Source organism: Saccoglossus kowalevskii, chromosome 17, assembly GCF_978046115.1.
Source record: "Saccoglossus kowalevskii chromosome 17, keSacKowa6.1, whole genome shotgun sequence".
NCBI classification, from domain to species: domain Eukaryota; kingdom Metazoa; phylum Hemichordata; class Enteropneusta; family Harrimaniidae; genus Saccoglossus; species Saccoglossus kowalevskii.
The window spans coordinates 17,276,091-17,299,252 of NC_140657.1; the positions used below are offsets into that span (position 1 = coordinate 17,276,091).

At 33.7% G+C, this 23,162-nt stretch overlaps 2 protein-coding genes across 2 annotated transcripts; one reads left to right on the top strand and one right to left on the bottom strand.

Moving 5' to 3' along the window:
- The first annotated feature begins 219 nt into the window (after positions 1-219).
- On the top strand, positions 220-4,395 carry LOC100366290 (pseudouridylate synthase TRUB2, mitochondrial-like). The gene is made up of 6 exons (XM_002731923.4): positions 220-493; positions 922-1,119; positions 1,834-1,977; positions 2,163-2,235; positions 2,869-3,005; positions 3,711-4,395. Exons 1-6 carry the CDS (start codon positions 370-372, stop codon positions 4,058-4,060), a joined length of 1,026 nt encoding a protein of 341 aa, XP_002731969.2. The 5' UTR covers positions 220-369; the 3' UTR covers positions 4,061-4,395.
- An 894-nt stretch (positions 4,396-5,289) lies between these two features.
- LOC100378950 (neutrophil cytosol factor 2-like) lies at positions 5,290-22,006 on the bottom strand. The gene is made up of 9 exons (XM_085491909.1): positions 21,651-22,006; positions 20,029-20,220; positions 17,701-17,844; positions 16,996-17,160; positions 13,927-14,226; positions 9,680-9,876; positions 7,251-7,365; positions 6,408-6,525; positions 5,290-6,184 (listed from the first exon to the last, which is right to left on the bottom strand). The coding sequence occupies exons 1-9, from the start codon at positions 21,837-21,839 to the stop codon at positions 5,934-5,936; spliced, it is 1,671 nt and encodes a 556-aa protein (XP_085348035.1). The 5' UTR covers positions 21,840-22,006; the 3' UTR covers positions 5,290-5,933.
- Between the last annotated feature and the right edge of the window lie 1,156 nt (positions 22,007-23,162).

A 23,162-nucleotide genomic window follows, 5' to 3' on the forward strand; every position in this document is an offset into this window, starting at 1 on the left:
GTTATCAATGACGTCATAATTCAAAATGTTGAAAAGTTTAAGCTTGTTTTCAAGACGTTTTATCATATTCAGTAAGACACAAATCATTCGTGAGTTGTAAAATACAATCATGCAATTTTCTGAATCCATTATGTTTGTTTTTCACAAGTTTATGTGCCAAAATTTCAAAATTTACCGGGCCACTTCCGTAGTCGAAAGCGAGGCAGAGGGTATTCTACAGTGGAGGAAATAACCAACGTTCTTGGAGAAGTTCCAACCCGGAAGTAGTGTATCGTTCACACGTGTGTGGCGCTGTTTTCTCATGTTTTGTATTTACTGTGACAAAAACTGTGTCGCACAGTTAAAATATATCGACACATTAAAGACACAATGACTGGTACCGGCCTCGCTTCGGTCGCATGGAGAGGTCTGAATGGCGTGTTTGCTGTTTATAAACCTCCGGGAATGGCAGCCATTCAACTGAAGAATATAATTGAACATAATTTACTGCAAGGTGTAGTAGAAATTTAATCATTTTACCATTTCTATTTATTCATTAATAAATTAATTGACAATCAGACGAGATCAAAAAGGTTTACACAAATCTGTATGATAATACGGTACTAGTAAGTGTTTTACATAACTGTCACATTATTTCCTAGGGTAATCCGCAAAATACCCTCGCATGCTCCCTGCATGGGGATTGAAAACGCAAGTACTGAAAGGTTACAGTGGCACCAAGTGGAGAATAAACAAAAATAGTATTATCGAATTGAAGATTTTGGACATGGCGTGTATTTGTAAATGACTGAATATTCAGTTGGGCGAGAATTGGTTTTGTATGCACATCATAAATTAGTGATGCAATAAGTTTGAGTTTAAACCTCAAACAAAAACTATTACAAAACAGATTTAATGACTATTAATGTTCTCTATGTGCAGAAATCAATTCTTTAGAGCAACAACCTTTGCGGAACAGGGTGAAGATAGAAAAAGTTGAAAATGAAGACAACACGAATGCTCTGACGGTTACTTCAGTGCCAAGCCTTGCTGACCATCCACTGGTTACTGGGCCACGATATAAGAAAGTATCGATAGCGTGGTTGTCACCTTTGGACAGAATGGCTTCTGGCATTATGGGTAGGTTTAGTGGAACACCATCATCATGCAGGTCATGACATGTACTGTGAAGCATGTATTCAATTTTGTATAAATCTCAAATTTTTTTAATAAATTTTTCTATCGTCAGGTGAAAACTTCAGTCATTTTAATAGGGAATTTCTGATCGCTGTATACTAATTAAGTGGCTTTATCTTTGATGTACTGTAGAATACTTTATTTTCACTTGGAATTTATTTTCGCTATTTTCGCTGAAGGGATGATTCTGTGAAAATAAAATCCAGCGAATATACTTTTTTTCCTATATTTCACATTGAACTCATCAAAAATCAGTGAAAATAAATTCCATACAAAACGTCCAAAAAGCATTTTCAGCGAAAATTAATTCCAGAGAAAATAAAGTATTCCACACTATATTTGTTTCCTAAATAATTTAGTAAAAGTATTGAGGCCAACAAACTCTTGGATTGGCTGCATCTTGAATTAGCAAGGGTATAGGATTGGTAAATCAACAAAAATAACTTGCTTACATCAATGCTCCTGAAAGTACATGAATAACTTAAGTAAATTTTCATGACTCAGCTTATGTGAATTGTTATTGCTAAAAGTATCCTCAAAGGATGGGGTTACCATGGCAACGTGCATTTAAATACTTTGAATATCTGTATAACGCCTCTCAATCTTTGCATGTGCATAATTTATTCATGTAAAAATGCATATATTATAATTTCCCAGTGATGACGGCAACGGAAGGCAATAAAAAGATTGGTATGATGAATACTGCTCAGTTTCCCAGTATTTATGAAGTCAAAGGAAAGTTTGGTATGGCAACAGACACCTTTGATGAAAGTGGCAAAGTTTGGGAGAAGACAACTTACCGTGAGTAAATAACGTCAGTAACACTGTAAACAACACTTAGATATATCAATGTTTTCTTCATAAGCACAATGGATGACCTCACAGGAATTGAATGCACACATATACTGCCCTCTAGAGGCAGTACTCATGTCACCAACTATTTTCAGCAACAAATATTAATTTCAACATTTGTTCATATCATACAGACCATATCAAAAGTGAGAAAATGAACCGAGTACTTGCAGCAATGAGTCGGGTACACCAAAGTGCTATGACAAGGTAGGGTTTCATCAGCTTTTCATTTCTAGTTTAATTATTCAATCTTTCCAATCATAGCGTCCACTGTTGGATGTAACCATAGTATTTAGAAAAGTGAACGCCATGATGAGAAAGCATGAAATTTGAGAGGTACCCTTGTTATCAATGAGATGTGAGTAGTAATTTGCATCTTACATCTGTGGTTTGCATGTTGAGTGTTGAACATCATGTGTTGTACGAGTACAACAATGTTCAAAAGTGTGTGGGGGGGGGGGGTCTTCATTTCAGACTCCAAACAATTTTGTAAATTCAGATATGTAAAAATAATTCCCAGATTAGATCATGAGAATTATTAAGTACAAAACAGAATGTTAATTGTTTTTCCAGATTAAAATTGAACATAATAGTACAGATAGTCACTATGACGATGGAATTCATGGTAGTTTGTTGCAAGGACATAAATTTTATACAGGCAATGGAGCTAACACAATTTACAAATCATTTGATGACTAGCATCTTGAATTTTCAAGGTGAATGTTCCAGCAAAGCACGCCACTCTCGTGAATGTTTGAATGGAACAACACCGTGCAAGGGAACAATGCCCTCTAGATTTCTGCACCGTGACACATGTCGATTTCTTCTTGTCAATTTCAGATTTTCAGGCGTTGAGATGCAATCCCAAGCAGCCTATGAGCTAGCAGTCAGGGGGATGCTGAGACCAGCGGTAGACTCTCCGCCTCTCATCATACGAATGAAATGTATTCACTTTGACAAGCCACATTTTACAATAGGTAATACTATGGTTATTATTTCAGAATTTCTCTTTCACGTTGCACACAGCAACAATGTAGCAATCATGTCCTGAAAACATGGTTGAACAACTTTGGTGTCAAATGCGTTTTTGATGGCATTTATCTCATTAAATAATTATGAGATGTAAAAACTAGCAGCCTGTCGGCTGAGATAGCTCTGATGTTATCAATGCACATTGCAATTAAAGAACAGAAGATATCATTAGAAAACGAACAATATGTATAGTATTAAAGCAATCAGACTTTTTATCAAAAAATATTCATCAAAATTAGATAATTGAAGAACAAAATCATCATGAAATGAACAAATCTGAGAGAGGTCTATCAGTAGTACGTATATAGTATATATAATATCAAAGCAATTAGACTTGCGGTTTTTAACAGAAGTCGAAAATCGAAAATATTCATGAAAATTAGAGAATTAAAGATATCATCACGAAATGAACAAATCTGAAAGAGGTCCACATGTAGTACCTATATATGTAATATCAAAGCAATCAGACTTGTGGTTTTTAACAAGAAGACAAAAATATCACTTTTTACCAAAAATGACAAAAATATTCATCAAAATTAGAGAAATTAGCAACATCAGGCATGCACTTTAACGTTTTTCACAGAACATAAAATATTACCGCCAAGCTTCAATTAACATTATTTCTATTTTCTCCTTCCATACCTACCCAGAGATGGAGTGCCTTAAAGAACATGGACAGTTTTTACGAAAAACGGTGCACGAGCTTGGTCTTGAAATGAAGTCCTCGGCTGTGGCCACCAGTGTACGGAGAACCAGACAGGGTCCATTTACTTTGGATCACGCCCTGTTGCAAAAACATTGGAAACTTGAATATATATCGCAGGCGATTCAAAACTGTAAAAAACTTGTTGCAAAAAAGAAGTTGTTGCCGTACTATGCCTCAAAAAAGAAGATGCCCGAGGAGTTAATAAGGATGGTAAATGAGGAAGAAGCAAAGTCAAGCAGGTTAAAAAAAAGAATGAGACTTCTGCAAGAGGCAGTAACACCTGATAGTCACTGATTTAAACAACGAAAACTTGCATCATACATGTATGGTGACCAATGTGCCTGGTTACACCGATACTTGTACATATAAATGAGGATAGAAATAACCAGGCAATGTGAAGCCAAGTTTAGTACACTGTATAGCTCATCTTTAAATGTTGTTAACTCAATTTATAAGGAATAATATAATAATGCATAATATTGTGTGAAAATGTTTTCAATGAACTTATTTTATTGAATAAATAATTAGTAAAACTTCTCTTGATTGCTGGTATTAGATTGATAAATAGTTATAATTCTTACCACTAAATAAAGTCTATTCATGTTGAGGGACTGTGGCAGTACTTATAATTCAAAGTTAAATACTAAGGATTATCCATGAAGATTGCACCAAACTTTGGGGAATAATTGGTATATTCAAAAAATAATTTATAAAGAAGAGGTCATTGAACTTGTTTCTATGGTAACAGAACATTAAGTAGAGTAAATATTACTCAATCGATGCCCCCTCCCAAATGAAAATAGGAGTAACCAACTTGAAATATAAGTTTTAACCATGTGAGGGACTAAAATTATTGTTGCTATAGTAACAAATCTACGGACCTACTCTTTGTTTCACAGATTTGATACCAATCAACAAAATCTTTAAACAATCAAAGAATCCATGTAAATTTGAAATTCATTCTGTAAATTATAATTTTGTTGAATATTGGTACTTAAAACACACAACTATTAAAAGTGCGTAAAATATTAAAAGCACTACAAATTTTAAAAGGTTTCATAAAAAAAATAGAAGAAAGCCAATAAAATGTGAATGGTATCCATGTCTTTGTGATTTCCCATAAAGCACTACTTTGGCAGCTATTTTGGAATTGAAAATACAACAATGGTTCATAATTCAAAAAGTAGTTTGAATACCCAAAGTTTTTTGTTAGCCTTTTCACCATATTCAAAAATAGTTCCATTTATAGTCTGCACTTTCCTTAAGAAGATTGGGACAAAAATAGCCTGTCTGTTGGCTCCAAAATTACGGTTCATTTCTAGAAATACTGAAAAACACAAGAAAAAAGGACAGAAAAATATGTGCACGAGAACGTCTGGTGGTGTAAAGGTTAAGGGTGGTGATCACTTCGTCACATTCTAGTCGACATTATTTATATGAAATTAGAACTTATAAAAATGGTCTGAGACAAACAGCGCTTTCACTGACTCACTAATTTGCATTAAGATCTCTAGACATGTAAGTTTCACCTCACAATTTGGGTGACTTGTTCAATTCGTGTAAGATCTTTATTGCATATACCTTCATCTTATAAATCCTTGTATGCATTATTTATTTCATTGAAATATAACATACTGTTAAAACTGTGTTAAAACAAAACAAAATCATAAGTATATGAGGTTATTACGAGGATACCAAAAAGTATGCACGAAGACAGTACAGCTGGAGTATCGGCCAACGCACAGCAGAGATCGATGCGACAGCGTAATGTCTGAGTGCATACTTTGCGGTATCCTCGTAATAACCTTATTCTTATACATCTTTTCCTTCCAAGGATACATCATGGGAATGCCAAAATCCAAAAAGTTTAGAACAGAATCAGCGAACTTCTTTGTGTGGAGTCCGGTCAAACCCTGGTGGCTGGCATGTTTGTTTACACTTACGCGCATAATCATTCCATATTTAGAATTCACATTTCCTAATATGCTAGGATGAAAATACCCCACAAAATTATGACACGTTGTAACTTATGGCGTTATGGTGACAGATGTATAATAATACATGTTATTAATGTTTCTCTGGGTAAACACTGGTACAATCTTCAGTAAATTCAGTATTCCACAAGTGCCTAATGTGCTCTATGTTTCAGAGTGTAAGTTTGCGAACATCACGATTTATCATCTAAGTAAACTGATCTCCTGTTTGTAGCCGTCTTCAATTCCTTCATCAATGCTCCAAATGATGTTGGACTTTCTTCAGTTGAAGTATGCCAAGATTTAGGTCTTGAGGGAGATCGCAGTGAGCTGTGTTCTGCATTATTCGGTGGCGGTGGTGGCGGCAAGGCACACTCCTCAACATATCCCTTAGGGATTAGTCCAGTGTTACCATGTAGCTGACCTTCATACCAGTTTTCATCAACTGCAAGAACAAAGTCAGTATGAAGTTAAAAGTATTATAAAGTTAATTGAAGGATTTTTGTCCCTTGTTTCAAATCAGTTACAGTAAAAAAAATTTCGCTGACAAAAACAGTAAATATTGATATTCATGCATATTAATTAATACACTTTACATAAATAACGGTTATAGAACCAGACAACCTTACACATACGGTGGTATGGTGTATACTACACTCAGTACTTACCCTCCCTGACGTCAGTGATAATATTTCCTTGCTTAAAGCTGAGATCACCTTCCTGTTGTCCAGTAAAGTCATAGAGTGCAACAACCTGTTTAGTCGCTACATCTGGCTTGCTGGTTTCCTGTACACATAGATTGGAGTGAATGAAACATAATGTACCGTACCTCGTATCTCATTACCAGTTATAATCTTTGGGGGTCGATACAAGTGGGCAGCTATTCTGTGTTTTGATTTGTCATCCACTCATTCTAGCATAGGGTCACTGATCTTTCTACAGACAGTTTGCAGTGTTGAGTAGAATCTGGATCTAAATGCATTTTTGAATTTTGTGATAATTCCAAGCCGTTGCCATGGCAAAATATCACATCCCCCAATCCTAACCCTATTTTCTAACCCTATAATGCTTATTAACGCATCGTCTGTTGACGCCATGTTTTCTCATTTATTTCGGCAGGCGATGTGTTAACACCTCATGATAGAAGATTTATGGGTTTCATCTACATATGATATGTTATTCAATAATATCAGTAACATTGCAGGCTTGTTTTTGCATAAAGGCACCACTACCATCACATGTTTATACCCAAATTTGTGCAAAGCAACCAGGAGCTGCGGTTTTCTATACATAATACTGTAAAATGACTAATTTTCACTGGGTTTAAATTTCACTGATTTACCATTTCGGGCATATTCAGTGGGTTTTAAATTCACGGTTTCGTCATTTAGATAATGTGTTCTATGCTAAATTTTACATATTCACTGTGTTTTAATTTAGCGCATTTTTCCAGTCAGCGAAATAAGCTAAATTAAAACCCAGTGAATAATTACCCCCTTTACAGTACTTACCTTTGCTTCATAACACCATAAAGTTAGTCTTTTGTTTTTGAGTAGTTTCCATAGCCCATCAATCTGACTTTCTAGACAAAGCTGCTGCAATCCCAACTGTTTATCCATTATATACCTGTAGACCAATTACAAAGTAACCAATCAGTGAAAGGCTATTTATACACCAATAGGGAACTGATTGTCTCAAGGTACGATTTACATTGGTCAAGAACAAGGAGATGCTAATGGTTTCTTTTCACAAAAGTTCCAAAGACAACTTTTAGAATGACTATTCATGCCTCAAATTATATATAAATTATTACATTTAGGATTTTATAGAAAAGAGAAATACTTAAAATCTAATGAAAATTATATTACTGTAACATGTGTACTTAAAAATTAGTTAAATTTTAGATCGACAATTAACAAATGAAAAAAATATATAGTATAGTAGTAAGAGAAATATTCTTGGGTTTCTTTTTTAATGGTTGATATTTGACATTGGAGGGATATTCACTAAGTTTTGAATTCACTGGCTTGGTTAACACATGCACCTACTGAAGGCCTTCGTGAATAGTTGAAATGAATTGGGGAAATAACAGCTAGGAGACAACAGGCAATGTGTTAACATTGAATATTCACCGAGTTTCAATTTAGCATCTATTTACTCGTCAGAAAAGTGAATGAAAATAAAACCAAGTAAATAATAAACCTTTGAACCTAACTAAACCCAATTGTAAATTTTCACAAAAATGAAGCTGTATTTATTTTTTCTTTACAAATTTTGACCAAGACGTAGAGAATCATGAATTGTCAAATTTCACAAAAATGAAGCTGTATTTATTTTTTTTACAAATTTTGACCAAGACATAGAAAATCATGAATTGTAAATTTTCACAAAAATGAAGCTGTGTTTATTTTTTCTTTACAAATTTTGACCAAGACATAGAGAATCATGAATTGTAAATTTTCACAAAAATGAAGCTGTATTTATTTTTTCTTTACAAATTTTGACCAAGACGTAGAGAATCATGAATTGTAAATTTTCACAAAAATGAACCTGTATTTTTTTTTTTTTTTTTTACAAATTTTGACCAAGACATAGAAAATCATGAATTGTAAATTTTCACAAAAATGAACCTGTATTTTTTTTTTTTTTTTACAAATTTTGACAAGACATAGAAAATCATGAATTGTAAATTTTCACAAAAATGAAGCTGTATTTATTTTTTCTTTACAAATTTTGACCAAGACGTAGAGAATCATGAATTGTAAATTTTCACAAAAATGAAGCTGTATTTATTTTTTCTTTACAAATTTTGACCAAGACGTAGAGAATCATGAATTGTAAATTTTCACAAAAATGAAGCTGTATTTATTTTTTCTTTACAAATTTTGACCAAGACGTAGAGAATCATGAATTGTAAATTTTCACAAAAATGAAGCTGTATTTATTTTTTCTTTACAAATTTTGACCAAGACATAGAGAATCATGAATTGTAAATTTTCACAAAAATGAAGCTGTATTTATTTTTTCTTTACAAATTTTGACCAAGACATAGAAAATCATGAATTGTCAATTTTCACAAAAATGAAGCTGTATTTATTTTTTCTTTACAAATTTTGACCAAGACATAGAAAATCATGAATTGTCAATTTTCACAAAAATGAAGCTGTATTTATTTTTTTACAAATTTTGACCAAGACATAGAAAATCATGAATTGTCAATTTTCACAAAAATGAAGCTGTATTTATTTTTTTACAAATTTTGACCAAGACATAGAAAATCATGAATTGTAAATTTTCACAAAAATGAAGCTGTATTTATTTTTTCTTTACAAATTTTGACCAAGACATAGAGAATCATGAATTGTCAATTTTCACAAAAATGAAGCTGTATTTATTTTTTCTTTACAAATTTTGACCAAGACATAGAAAATCATGAATTGTAAATTTTCACAAAAATGAAGCTGTGTTTATTTTTTCTTTACAAATTTTGACCAAGACATAGAGAATCATGAATTGTAAATTTTCACAAAAATGAACCTGTATTTTTTTTTTTTTTTTTTTTACAAATTTTGACCAAGACATAGAAAATCATGAATTGTCAATTTTCACAAAAATGAACCTGTATTTTTTTTTTTTTTTTTTTTACAAATTTTGACCAAGACATAGAAAATCATGAATTGTCAATTTTCACAAAAATGAACCTGTATTTTTTTTTTTTTTTTTTACAACTTTTGACCAAGACATAGTGAATTATGTCTATCTGGTCCAAAATTATTAAAAATTACATAAAAATGTGCAAAATGTTTCGCCAATAATATAGCCAGACAAAAACACTGCAAAAGGTTCATCCCTATAAGAGTACCTAGTATCATGCTTGGCAAACATCAGTTTCTGTAAACATGTTGAACAAGTGCCATTAATACATAAACTATCAACTCACCATAGCTGCAACTCGTCTGGGTGTCTGTCAAATTTCTTACAGACTGTAGCCTGCAGATTGCTGAGAGAAGTGTCTTGCTTTACTTTAATGGCACAGGTATAGTTGAAATGAATCTTGACAATCACATGTGTGTTTAATGGCTCTGCAGGTGTTGCCATTTTACTATTCCATGCTGTAGTAGGAACTGGTGGTTTGCCCTTTGAAAAGAGATTGTCACATATTAACTTATTTATCAGTGACAGCTGGATATATGAAAACAATCATACAGAGTACATCCGTCTGTACTTCAGCTAGATTGTTTTGTGGCAACAATGGAATTTGCATTTCCATTACATGCCACAGTTTCTAGCCATATTATAATATTAAATGGAAATAATTTTTTTTTAACATTTTTTTTATTTTTAATCGAATTGGTGTCCATTATTAAAACTTAAAACATGTGGAAATTGCAAATATATGAAATTTTTCGCAAAAGTTGTAAATGTTTAAAAGTTTGCCCTATTGGTCAGATTTTGTTTACTACAACTAAAAATAATATAAACACAAAGGTTTGCTATACAACTACTGGCACATATTATTAGTCCCCGTTCGGACGAAGTCCGAAAATGGGGACTTGTAATTCAGTCTCCGTCTGTGCGTCCGTCCGGAGTCATATCTCAGAATCCCTTGGACCGATTCCGTTCATTCTTTCCATGTGCCTTGTACTTTATGTGGGACATATGCACATGCAGTGGTTTAGCGATTCGATTCAAAATGGCCGACTGGCAGCCTTCTTGTTTTTTGAAAATGTTGTATTTTGGACATGCTTTGTCAGTTGTCATTCAAACTTGGTACATAGATTATACATGTTAGGATACATGTCCATGAATATTTATTTCACAATTGGATCAAAGATGGCCGACTGGCAGCCATCTTGTTTTTTGAAAATGTTGTATTTTGGACATGCTTTGTCGGTTTTCATTCAAATTTAGTACATAGATCATACTTGTTAGGATACATGTCCCCGACTGTTCCTGAGTCTGTCAGTCCGTCCGTCCGTGTGTCAGTCTGTCTAGAGTCATATTTCAGAATCATGTGGACCGATTCCATTTATTCTTTGCATGTGCCTAGTACCTTATGTGGGACATATGCACATGCAGTGGTTTAGTAATTCGATTCAAAATGGCCGACTGGCAGCCATCTTGTTTTTTGAAAATGTTGCATTTTGGACATGCTTTGTCAGTTGTCATTCAAACTTGGTACATAGATTATACATGTTAGGATACATGTCCATAACGATTTATTTCACAATTGGATCAAAGATGGTCGACTGGCAGGCATCTTGTTTTTTTTATGCGGTATCTTGGACGTGCTCTGTCAGTTTTCATTCAAATTTAGCACATACATGTACTTTATACATGTTAGGATGCATGTCCATGACAATTTGTTTCAAAATCTGGTCAAGGATGGCCGATTGACAGCCATCTGACTTTTTGGCCTTACTACTATATTTCCACAATTTATGTACCATTTTCATTCGTATTTGGCACATACATCATACATATCAGTGTGTTTCATAATCAGATCAAAGACGGCCGAATAACGGCTGTTTTTATTTTTGGCCATATTACTACTACACGGAACACGTATTTTGATGTAAATAAACAATCTGTTGTATACGCCACTTGGAACTCAAGTTTTAAGGACACGCTCGCGACAACCCCTCCGCTTTAATATGATAAGCACAAAGAGAACTTTCAAAAATTTAACGGGGACTGTGTCATTTTCAATGACTTGTTTATAGGTAATTTAATTTTGTACTTTCACTTTACTGTCTCAGGAAGAAAAAGAACTTGTCTGAATGAATAAATAGTATCCAGATTAATTTTAGAAAAATTTGCACTTCAGAACATTATTTTTATATCATTTATATGTTTCAATAATAATAAATTTAAGTACTGGTATATATGCAATAATTTGGTGAGAACAAAAAATTGTCCAACATGCCACTTAAATTTTTTGTTGAACGTTTCAAAAACAAATTTGGGCATACAAACAAATTTGGTTGAAAATTTGGTAGTGAGAATGAAATGGATACTGGTGAGCCATATAAAAGACAACAATTTTCAAACATCAATGGATTTTTCAACATTAATCTTAATGTTGTTCAGTGTATCTGCTGGATGACAATATGCCTGTGTTGTACCACAGAAATTAGAAAGACACTAACAAAGACAATGGAAGGGTGTTCCGTGCAATGTCAGTTGTATATGTTTGATTTTACAGGAGTGAGTGAGTGAGTGATTTTGTCCAACACCACCTTGATCACTGTGTGCTACTGTTTTCCTAATTTCCAGCCAGTGTCCCTGTCTGTGCGTAAATAGTTGCCATTACTTATACTGCCTTCAACAGTACTCAAACAGCTCGCCAGGCACCCATCAGATGTCCAGGATGGGTCACTGTAATGCAGTGGCCAAAGGCGAGTACAGAGTCCACTCTTTACCCAGTAACATTCCCTAAATAGCAGAATTTGTTTTTGCACATTATCAATCAATGGTTATTTAATTCTTTGAAATGCAACTGATGTTACCAGTACTTATAGACATGATTGCTTTAATTTGTTCATTTCATTTCTTGGGAAATGGGATAATTTTTATTTGTCCAACCTGTGTAAACATTTTGTATACAAGATATGTGAATTCAAGAATAGACACAAGATAAAAGAAAATAACTCAGTTGCATGTTCTTTCTAGTGACTATGGTTGTACACTGTCCTTGAATATAGTCTCATTCCAGCATTACAGAAGACAGTTCAACTTAAATTCAATGAAATAGGTACATTATACAAACTTTAACTTAAATTATAGCGGTAGTAGCACATGGAATAGAGATCCTATAACTAGAACCTTTCTTCAACCCTAAGCTACGCAAACTTAACAAATTTGTGGTAAAATTAAATTAAAATTTCTTAACATTGTGTACCCCTATATACAGGTTTCCCTTGATACACATGGATTCATTTATACAGACATATTAACTTTTATTGGTAAATACAATACACACACAATACAAGAGGTTGTTAGAAATGATCTTTCAATTTTTATTAGTAAAAAAATGTAACCATAATATTTTTATTTACATACATTTCTTAAATATAGACAATAAAAAGTATATATATATCAATTTATCTTTACAATTAATATTGAATACAACAGTTTGTTATTTAATCCTGTCTGATCATGGCATCACAGTACTGTAATCTGTCTAATTCATTATATTCCAGCGGGTGCAAACATGATTCATACAGGTAAATTGTAACTTCCCTGGGAAAGTCAGTCAGTGTTCCAACAACCCCATCAACTTCTTCCAGACAATAGGATTTGCACAGATGATTTACAACTTCATTTGTCTAGTCACAATATTGTTGCAATATGAAAACAACTTAGCCATATGTACGTAAATAGAAATAAATTAAGTAGTGCAAAGGGAAGTGAGACTGTCACAAAATGTAGAAAATAATATTAGATGTTTTCATAACATTCTATCATTCCCGTGCTATATTTCAATGTTCATCAGGACTTTCTTAGGAAGTTTGCTAACTCCCCATACAAATCATGTTTGTGTTTACTGTAATTTTTGCAATTAGATAATTTTGAATCATTCACGAAAACAAAATTTTGCGAAAGTGATTGTGATTGATTATCTATATTATCAAAAAATAGATTTAACATCAAATAAAAAAATAATGCTACAAAATGATTTTCTGCTTTATACCGGTAGTACTGATAGTATGTACAGTGGATAAGTTAGGATACCACCCAGGTAGTGGTAATATGGTGTAACTTAGCAACCATAAGACTAATATCTCACTGTATTTATCCATTCATGTAATAACTTTGTGTCTACAAACTCAAATGAAATCTCTATAGAAATACTCCTTACCTAGGCATTTGTTTGTCTCAAAATTAGCTTAGGAAATTTTTTTCCAAAATGGCAACTAGTGTCATGGGATATTTCTAAATATTTTGGGCCTAAAACAGTAAATTTAACAGAAAACACTTTGGCGCTTTTTTTGAAATTATTGAAAAAATTAGGACATTTTGAAAAAATACCATTAAATTGCTGACAGTCGGTCAGCATCTGAATCACTACCCCTCTCAAGATAATTACAGGTTATTGTTAATGCAATCAAATGTTCCAAATATCGCATATTATTTTATGTATTATATTATTATTAAAAGTGATTATTAGCAGTCTGGAGGGGGTGCTGGAGGAGCACGCGTTGGCGGTTTACGAATTCTTGGACTAGAGTTTGAACTACTACCAGGGGTTTTCTCCTTTGGTGAAGACTTTAAATTCAAGCCTTTCAGTTTATGTTCATTGTTAAGTAATTGTGTTGAAATCCCATGGTTTGGGTGTGCATCACTGGCAGCTGACTGTAGCGTGGGTGGGGGGCGTGATGGTGGTGGGGGTAAAGACTTTACATTTACCGGAGCTTGCGGTGGTGTCCGTGCTGGTGGAATATCATGACGAGGTGAAACTGATCTGGCGCTCGATGAATGAATAGTCTGTGAACAATTGAGAAATGAAAGTGATGACACAAAAAATACTATGTAACAAACAATGATTTTGAAATGTGTCGATTATTATTATTTATTATTATTATTATTATTTTCAGAGTCAAATGATTTTGTGATTTGTTCATAGATTATACCCAAATATTGTTTTGTTTAATTTGGTTTTGTCCTAGGAGTCAGTAAATATAAATGTTGTTTTTCCTGCTCTTATTATGTGTAAATTGCAACTGCAAAGAATTTTGGTAAATTTGAGACATACTAGTACACCCGGTAGTGAAAAAAAACAAGCAGCCTATCGGCTGAGATAGCTCCGCTGTTAGCAATGCACATTTCAATTAAAGAACAGAAGATATCATTAAAAAATGAACAATATTGTATAGTATCAAAGCAATGGGACTTGCTGTTTTCAACAAGAATTCAAAACTATCATTTTTCACCATAAATGATTGTGGTTTTTAACAAGAAGTCGAAAATATTCACCAAAATTAGAGAATTAAAGATATTACAAAATGAACAAATCTGAGACAGGTCCACATGTAGTACCTATATATTTAATATCAAAGCAATTGGACTTGCGCTTTTTAACAAGAAGTCGAAAATATCACTTTTTACCAAAAATGACAAAAATATTCACCAAAATTAGAGAATTGAAGATATCATTACAAAATGAACAAATCTGAGAGAGATCCACATGTAGTACCTATATATGTAATATCAAAGCAATTGGACTTGCAGTTTTTAACAAGAAGTCGAAAATATCACTTTTTACCAAAAATGACAAAAATATTCACCAAAATTAGAGAATTGAAGATATCATCATGAAATGAACAAATCTGAGAGAGGTCTACCCAAGGTACATATACACCCATAATCAAAACATTCAGGCTTGTAGTTTTCAAGAAGAAGTTGAAAAAGTAAAACATTGACACGGACGACGACGGACAATCACTCATATGATAAGCTCCGCTCGACAAAGTTGACAGCGGAGCTAAAAAACAGCCAACTTGAATTAGATCTTGAAAGAAATGTGCAACTACCAGTATAATATGCATTATTATTAAACCAAGTTTTATTAAAAAATACCCATTCATCACCGAGAACCAGTTGTGAATGTAATAGGATTTGGGACTATTTGACAATTACAGCATTTTACAATACTGTGGAATACTTTATTTTCGCTGGAATTAATTTTTGCTGAAAAGGCTTTTTGGGCGTTTTGTATGGAATTTATTTTCACTGATTTTTGATGAGTTTAATGTGAAATATAGGAAAAAAAGTATATTCGCTGGATTTTATTTTCACGGAATCATCCCTTCAGCGAAAATAGCGAAAATAAATTCAAAGCGAAAATAAAGTATTCTACAGTAGTCATGTTTCATTGAATTAAAAAACAAAAATTGATTTGCATATGTATGACATGTACGTGTTATGTGATGGGTTATGCAAAAAGTGTAATGTAGTGAAAGACAAAATGAATTTTATTACAACTTGTGACAATCAAAACACTGAGCATGTAGAAGTGTATAACCATTTTTCAAAACAAATTCTAAACTTTGAAAACCTAGCTGAGACGAACAAGATCATTACAATAATGAATACTCAAGACATACTCCTAATCAAACAGGTACTTAATAGTTTGTTTTTAAAAACATTTATTAATAAACATAGTACTATTCCTTAGATTAGCTGTATTTATTGGTTCTTTTTTTCTACTTTTATAAATCATATTACTTAAACAAAAGCTGACATATCATTGTATATTACAGTGTAATAAATATATTATGTATTTTTTTGTGTAAACGAATTTGGCCAATGTATGTCTAAGAGATTGCTTTTGATGGATGGATTGACTCGAGGATGGACAGAATGGAATTTAATAATAGTCACTGTTTTTATCCATTATTTCAAATAATTTACCAACCATGCAGTAATGGATATACCTGTAACGGTACAATGTTCAAAAGAAAACCGATAGGGATTTGTCGGCACCCTCTGTAATAACGATATTTAAGACATGACTGCTAAGGCTAAAAAAAAGTTTTATGCTATTTGCCATTGTGCATGTCAGTTTGAAACCTGATTCTCATGAGTTTTTTTTTTTTTTACTTTTGTGTATGGGTAAAATGTGCCACATACAGTAGAATGGATAAATGTTTTTTTCTTCTGTTTTTCCTTCAGAAGATGTTTTGTTGATCAGAATCATCATTTATTGATCAGAATCATCATTTATTGATTTGAATCATCATTTATTGATCAGAATCATCATTTATTGATCAGAATCATCATTTATTGATCAGAATCACCATTTATTGATCTGAATCATCATTTATTGATCAGAATCATAATTTATTGATCAGAATCATAATTTATTGATCAGAATCATAATTTATTGATCAAAATCATCATTTATTGATCAGAATCATCATTTATTGATCTGAATCATCATTTATTGATCAGAATCATCATTTATTGATCAGAATCATCATTTATTGATCAGAATCATCATTTATTGCTTGTTATGAAAAGCATTATTTAATAAATATTAAACATAGATATTGTTGTGTTAATAATATTAATCTTGTTGAGACAAAAATTAAAAGTGCATTGTAACACTGCATCATTCTATTTTCCCTAAGACAAGAATCAAAACATTAATCATTAACAATTTTAGTGAAAATAACCATAACCCATATCAGAGGTGTGGACAATATTAATTTTTTTAGGAAGATTTTTTAATGTAAATCTTTCAAAAAATCTTACCTTGACAACTGGAATAAAACCTGTTGCTTTATCATTTTCAGTCACTGATGATATGACTTTTGCTTTCCCCAGGTAGTCCTGTTTTTCAATGTTGGCAGTTTTCGACTTAGGGGGCCTGAAGATGGCATCACTTGGTAAGTCCAAGAGACGTGCCTTCTGTCCAGTCTGGAGATGAATAAAGCAATAGTTAATTATGTCTAGTATTCTGTATGATTAATATTACAATGATACCACTATATAACTATATATGCTATATAGATGCAAAAAATATTTGGGTTAAATCTATTTTATCATGAATGATAAAAGTCAGATCGAGGACTGGCTCCAAAATGATAAATTCAGGTCCAGGACTGGTCCAACAATGATCAAGTCAGGTCCAGGACTTGAGCAAAAAATAATGGGAATGGTTCAGGAACGGTTTATTTTCCACTGTAGGGTTTTTTTTAGAAAAAACTGCAAGAGGGAGCACTGCAATTCAGCGGTGCCACCAAGTGGAGGAGATAGGGTTCTCCCTACCAGGGTGTGGAGTTTTTGATAATTGTAAGTTAAAATGGAGCATTCTATGGAAAAATGTTCACTACTAGAAAATTTTGTGATTTTCACAAACTCATGAAATTAGCAAAAATTTGTCACTCGCGAAATCAAACCGGTTTACAGTAAATACTGTAATTAAGGTCAAAGGTTACACAATGCAAGAACAATTACCTGAAATAGTCTTTTAGTTTCTACAAGTTGTGATCTGTTCTTATAGGTTTGTTTATCAGCCGTAGTAATAGCTCGGTTTATCAACTCAAATGATTTATGTCTCTCACCCAAAGCAATACATGTCAAGGCAAGATTGTGTAAAATCTGTAAAAAAATAAAAGGGTAAATATAAACTGATTCAAAGATTTATTTTATAAGGTGTAAATTAGCAAACAATTTATTTATCGTTAGACGTTAGATCAACAGTTCAAGTTTTTTTTATCGATTAGCAGGAATAATCAGTAGTTTTTACAGAGGGCTGACATAGGAAAAATATCATATGGAAATCCACTACCCTTAAAGAAAAGGATGGCTGTTACTTTTACAGTGGGACCCCTTGTGAAGAAGTTGGCTGTTACTTTTAAAATGGGCACCCCTTATGAAGAAGATGGCTGTTACTTTTACAGTGTGCATCCCTAATGAATGAATGGCTGTTACTTTTACAGTGGGCACCATTTGTTAAGGGATGGCTGTTACTTTTACAATAGGACCTCTTGTGAAGAAGTTGGCTGTTACTTTTAAAATGGGCACCCCTTGTGAAGAAGTTGGCTGGGATGGCTGTTACTTTTATAGTGAGCATCCCTAGTGAAAGGATGGCTGTTACTTTTACAGTGGGCACCCTTTGTGAAGTGGGATCTCTTTGTGCAGGGGATAAAAACATGTGCATTTAAAAGTTTGAATTATCTGTGCTACTTCTATCTTATTGATTTCATACTTAGCCCAAATTACCTGTATCATTACTAGTATTCAATCACATACACATTTCCCAAATCATTAAGTATGTAGGTTTTATACTATAATTAAAATTTGTGGCAAAGCATTGGGTCAAACTTTTTGCAAGAGGGTGTCGGGGGACTGTGGTTTGGAACATAAAATAGTTTTATTGAATGACACATGAATAACCAAGCCTTACATTTGTGGATAGAATTTTTGCAAAAAAACAATCAGTTTTACGATGACAAATACATGTTTTTGAGGGAGTATGGCACTCAACTGAGTCAATAATTGCCAATGCAGTGTTGCTGAAGTTTGGGAACTTCCAACTGCTTTAATGATACTGTTTACTATTTGATTACAAAAAGAAGACAAAATCAGTCTATGTATACTGTATGGCGATTCTACTCGTTCTCTCAATTTTATTTTTGATGGAACTGAATAATTATTCCAAAATGAACTAATGTTACCACAATATATAGTATATAACCACGGAAGCTCTGGGCAATATTCCTGCAGTGTATACAGAGAGAAGCTTGGCAATATGAGATGTCACACTGTGGTAAAATGGGTTTTTGATCTGCCCTGTCCTAGGTCACACTGTGGTGATATGGGTTTGTGATCTGCCTTGTCACACTGTGGTGATATGGGTTTTTGATCTGCCCTGTCCTAGGTCACACTGTGGTGATATGGGTTTGTGATCTGCCCTGTCACACTGTGGTGATATGGGTTTTTGATCTGCCCTGTCCTAGGTCACACTGTGGTGATATGGGTTTGTGATCTGCCCTGTCACACTGTGGTGATATGGGTTTTTGATCTGCCCTGTCCTAGGTCACACTGTGGTGATATGGGTTTGTGATCTGCCCTGTCACACTGTGGTGATATGGGTTTTTGATCTGCCCTGTCCTAGGTCACACTGTGGTGATATGGGTTTGTGATCTGCCCTGTCACACTGTGGTGATATGAGTTTTTGATCTGCCCTGTCCTAGGTCACACTGTGGTGATATGGGTTTGTGATCTGCCCTGTCACACTGTGGTGATATGGGTTTGTGATCTGCCCTGTCACACTGTGGTGATATGGGTTTGTAATCTGCCCTGTCACACTGTGGTGATTTAGGTTTGTGATCTGCCCTGTCACACTGTGGTGATATGGGTTTGTGATCTGCCCTGTCACACTGTGGTGATATGGGTTTGTGATCTGCCCTGTCACACTGGTGATATGGGTTTGTGATCTGCCCTATCACACTGTGGCAATTTGGGTTTGTGATCTGCCCTGTCACACTGTGGTGATATGGGTTTGTGATCTGCCCTGTCACACTGTGGTGATATGGGTTTGTGATCTGCCCTGTCACACTGTGGTGATATGGGTTTGTGATCTGCCCTATCACACTGTGGCAATTTGGGTTTGTGATCTGCCCTGTCACACTGTGGTGATATGCAAATTATGCATGTAATAAACACCCATTAATATTACCGGGGTAATAATGAATGACAATCCATAGATCTTAAGGCATGATTCAACAATGATAATGTACGTTTGTTGTTCCAGCGAACATTGATGATCACTTAGTGTACCTCACATTCATAGAGAACGAAGCGTAGACCGAGTTGTTTGTAATCGATGTAATTCTTTCCTCTCAGACTTTCATGCGTGTGTTTAAATGACATCTCAGCATCCTTAAATCTGCGGCAGTTGTAATGAACAATACTCAGTTGATAACGACCAATCGCAAAGTGTTTATCAACGGTCAGTGACGATTCAAAAGCCTACAACATAAAAGAAAGGTAGACAAATTAATTCAATGTAATACTACCGATATTATCGGTAACAACAAAACCAGTTTAAACAACTTTGATCATGACATTGTGTCTGGGGATAGATAACCATTCTTTTTAATCACATTATATTGTTCATACCATAAAATTCACTATTATTTAGTTTCTGTTGACTTCATTATCAAAATCATAATTTTCATAGGTGTTTGACACAGTTTTTGTGCGAAAATAGTTTGCTGACCAATCTTTTCTATTAGGATTTTGGGAGCAACATGCAGTGTAAAATATGATAAAAATCAAGGAAATCTAGTGCTACGTTTTTATGGTGAAAGGGTGGTGGTCATCGCACAGCACATGCTCAAATTCCATGTAAACAAACAATTATTTTACATGCGTTGTGTACATTGCTATGAGTCCCACATCGAACAGGATGCAGTACGACGAGCATCGCCTTTTAACTACATTACGAGTTGTTGTAGATAAGGGGTTAGCCATTTCAAATCATGGGTGGGGGTGGCTGGAAGATGTGTTAAAAAAACAAATTGCATGAAATGTACAGTTTAGACACTGCACAATGCTCTTCCAGCCACCCCCCATGACTTCAAATGGTTTACCCCTAACAATGTTAACTACATTAACTCATATCATATATAATATTTTAATTAATCTGTTATTTTAATTTTTTGATTATCCTTTTTACTTTTTTTTTATTTCACTTGACTATGTTCATCTTCTATAGAAAGAATAATGTCAATAAAGTTATCTTATCTTATCTTATATACAGGACAAAAAATTGAAAATGAATGAAGAAGAACAATTTTGATTAATTATGACAAGCTTTGCAGGAATAGAAACTGCACAATTCATACATACAAGTATGAACTTAAGAGATGAAACATACAGCAACTCCATCAAATTAGTCTGCAGGTAGTTTTAATGCAATGGCATATTTAGTAGCTTAGTAGTTTTATTCTTATACTTATTTCCATGTGTTTTTCTTCCATTCTTAGTTACATTTATTCAATGTTTTATTCGTGATTTTGGTGGAGTGAACTGTATACTTCAGTTTTGCTTTGTCCTAAACAATATCATTAGCTTATGTTTTTTCTTCGTTCTATAATTATATGTATTTAATGTGCTATTTGTGATATTAGTTGTGTGAAGTATTATTTCTGTTCTTGTTTTACAACCATAACATTACTCTCTGTAGTAGATTTTCGTGTTGAATAAAATTATATCGTAATGAGACTAGCTATAATGAATGAATGAACTTTATTGTTCCCGTGTAAAAAAAGAGTAGGTTACATAGGGTGTTTGCAAGAATAAAGAATTTTTGTTAACAAGACAATATTTTGAAAATAACGTGAATTAATGAGACGGGTAATCAGGGTTAGGGTATCTCAATCAAGTTTGGGGTTTACCTTCTCAGCTGCATCAAGATTTCCTAATGCTTGGTGAACCATTCCAATGTTGAAGAATACTTTGGCCGACGGGTCCGGAATTCCCCAGAACTTTTGCAATGCAGTATCCAAGTCGTTAGAATCGTATGCCGTCACGCCTTCATCCCACAGCACCAAGGAGTTGATCACTACATTTGAACTTTCGGCCATGATATATTCCACGTTTTGTGTTTCTTGGACGCACTTTTCTTCAGTGTTTGTGAATGCTGCACATTTTAAGATGACCTATCCCCCTATAACGCATAACGACGACACTGCCCAAAGACAAAGTTCACCAGGATGGTCGTGCAGCCTGTATTTTTGGGCATGGTTTGGGTGACTTCGGGGTCAAATAAGTGCGCCCTCAACGTGGCTCCGAATTGATTTTGCAAATCCCCGCCCAAAATCCGACGCAAGAACGTTGTGTTCAGCAAATCGAAAGTGTAACAGTATTATGGCGTATAATAAAAAATACATATAATCATATTGAAAGTAAAGTATCATTTGGCGATATTGAAACAGATTATTTTACACAGAATGAGGGTTTAAAACAAGGATGTGTTTTAGCCCCAACGTTATTCTCAATTTATATGAATCAATTCAAAAAACTGTTAGATGATTCACTACTTGGTGTTAAATTGGATGAAATTTGTATAAATGGATTGTTTTTTGCTGATGATGTGGTGCTTATTGCACCAAATGAGGTCCAACTCAAATCCATGTTAAATGTCACAAATCATTTCTGCAAGCTATGGAAGATGACAATTAATGAGGAAAAGTCAAACGTGTTGATCATTAACAAGAAAGTTAACAAAAACAAAGATTGGCAGATTGGGAACTCAAAGATAAAAGAAGCGTCTGAGTATAAATATTTGGGTTATTGGATTACACGTAACTTGTCAGATCATACACAATGTACAAAAATGTCTGAAAAGTTTAACAAGTTACATTGTGTATTCCCCATTATGAAATCAATTCTTGGTAACCATGGCAATGTAAATAGAGTAGATTATGGTATATCCCTGTGGAACCACATTATTAGACCTGCCTTAGAGTATGCCTGTGAGTTACTAATATTTAGTTCAACAGATATGGAAAAATTAGAAAGAATGCAACGTACAGTGGGAAAGTTTATTCTAGGAGCTTGTCGATACACAGCAAATGAAGCCGTTGACCTGGGGTGGATAACTATGAAAAGTAGAGTCAGTTTATTAAAACTGAATTATTACAAGAGGTTGTGTTTAATGGAATCAACCAGATGGTCAAAGATTATTTTTAATAAACTAACAGCAGTTAAAGAGAATAATCTGATTAAGACCTGGCCATGGCTAAATAGCATTGAAGATATGGAAAGAAATATAAAGATAAACAAAAGTCAATTCACTAATCTGTCTGAAAGAAATATTAAAAATTTGATTGTAAAAAGTGACGAGATTCAATGGAAACAAAAAATGGCAGAGAAATCAAGTCTCGTTCATTATAAAATTTAAAACA

Coding starts and splice junctions, on each gene's coding strand:
- LOC100366290 (XM_002731923.4), top strand. CDS start 370: ATGACTGGTACCGGCCTCGCTTCGGTCGCATGGAGAGGTCTGAATGGC. Junction 494..921: donor TGAACATAATTTACTGCAAG/GTGTAGTAGAAA, acceptor CTCTATGTGCAG/AAATCAATTCTTTAGAGCAA. Junction 2,236..2,868: donor CACCAAAGTGCTATGACAAG/GTAGGGTTTCAT, acceptor TGTCAATTTCAG/ATTTTCAGGCGTTGAGATGC.
- LOC100378950 (XM_085491909.1), bottom strand. CDS start 21,839: ATGGCCGAAAGTTCAAATGTAGTGATCAACTCCTTGGTGCTGTGGGAT. Junction 7,366..9,679: donor CCAGACGAGTTGCAGCTATG/GTGAGTTGATAG, acceptor ATTGGTCTACAG/GTATATAATGGATAAACAGT. Junction 6,185..6,407: donor TATCACTGACGTCAGGGAGG/GTAAGTACTGAG, acceptor TTGTTCTTGCAG/TTGATGAAAACTGGTATGAA.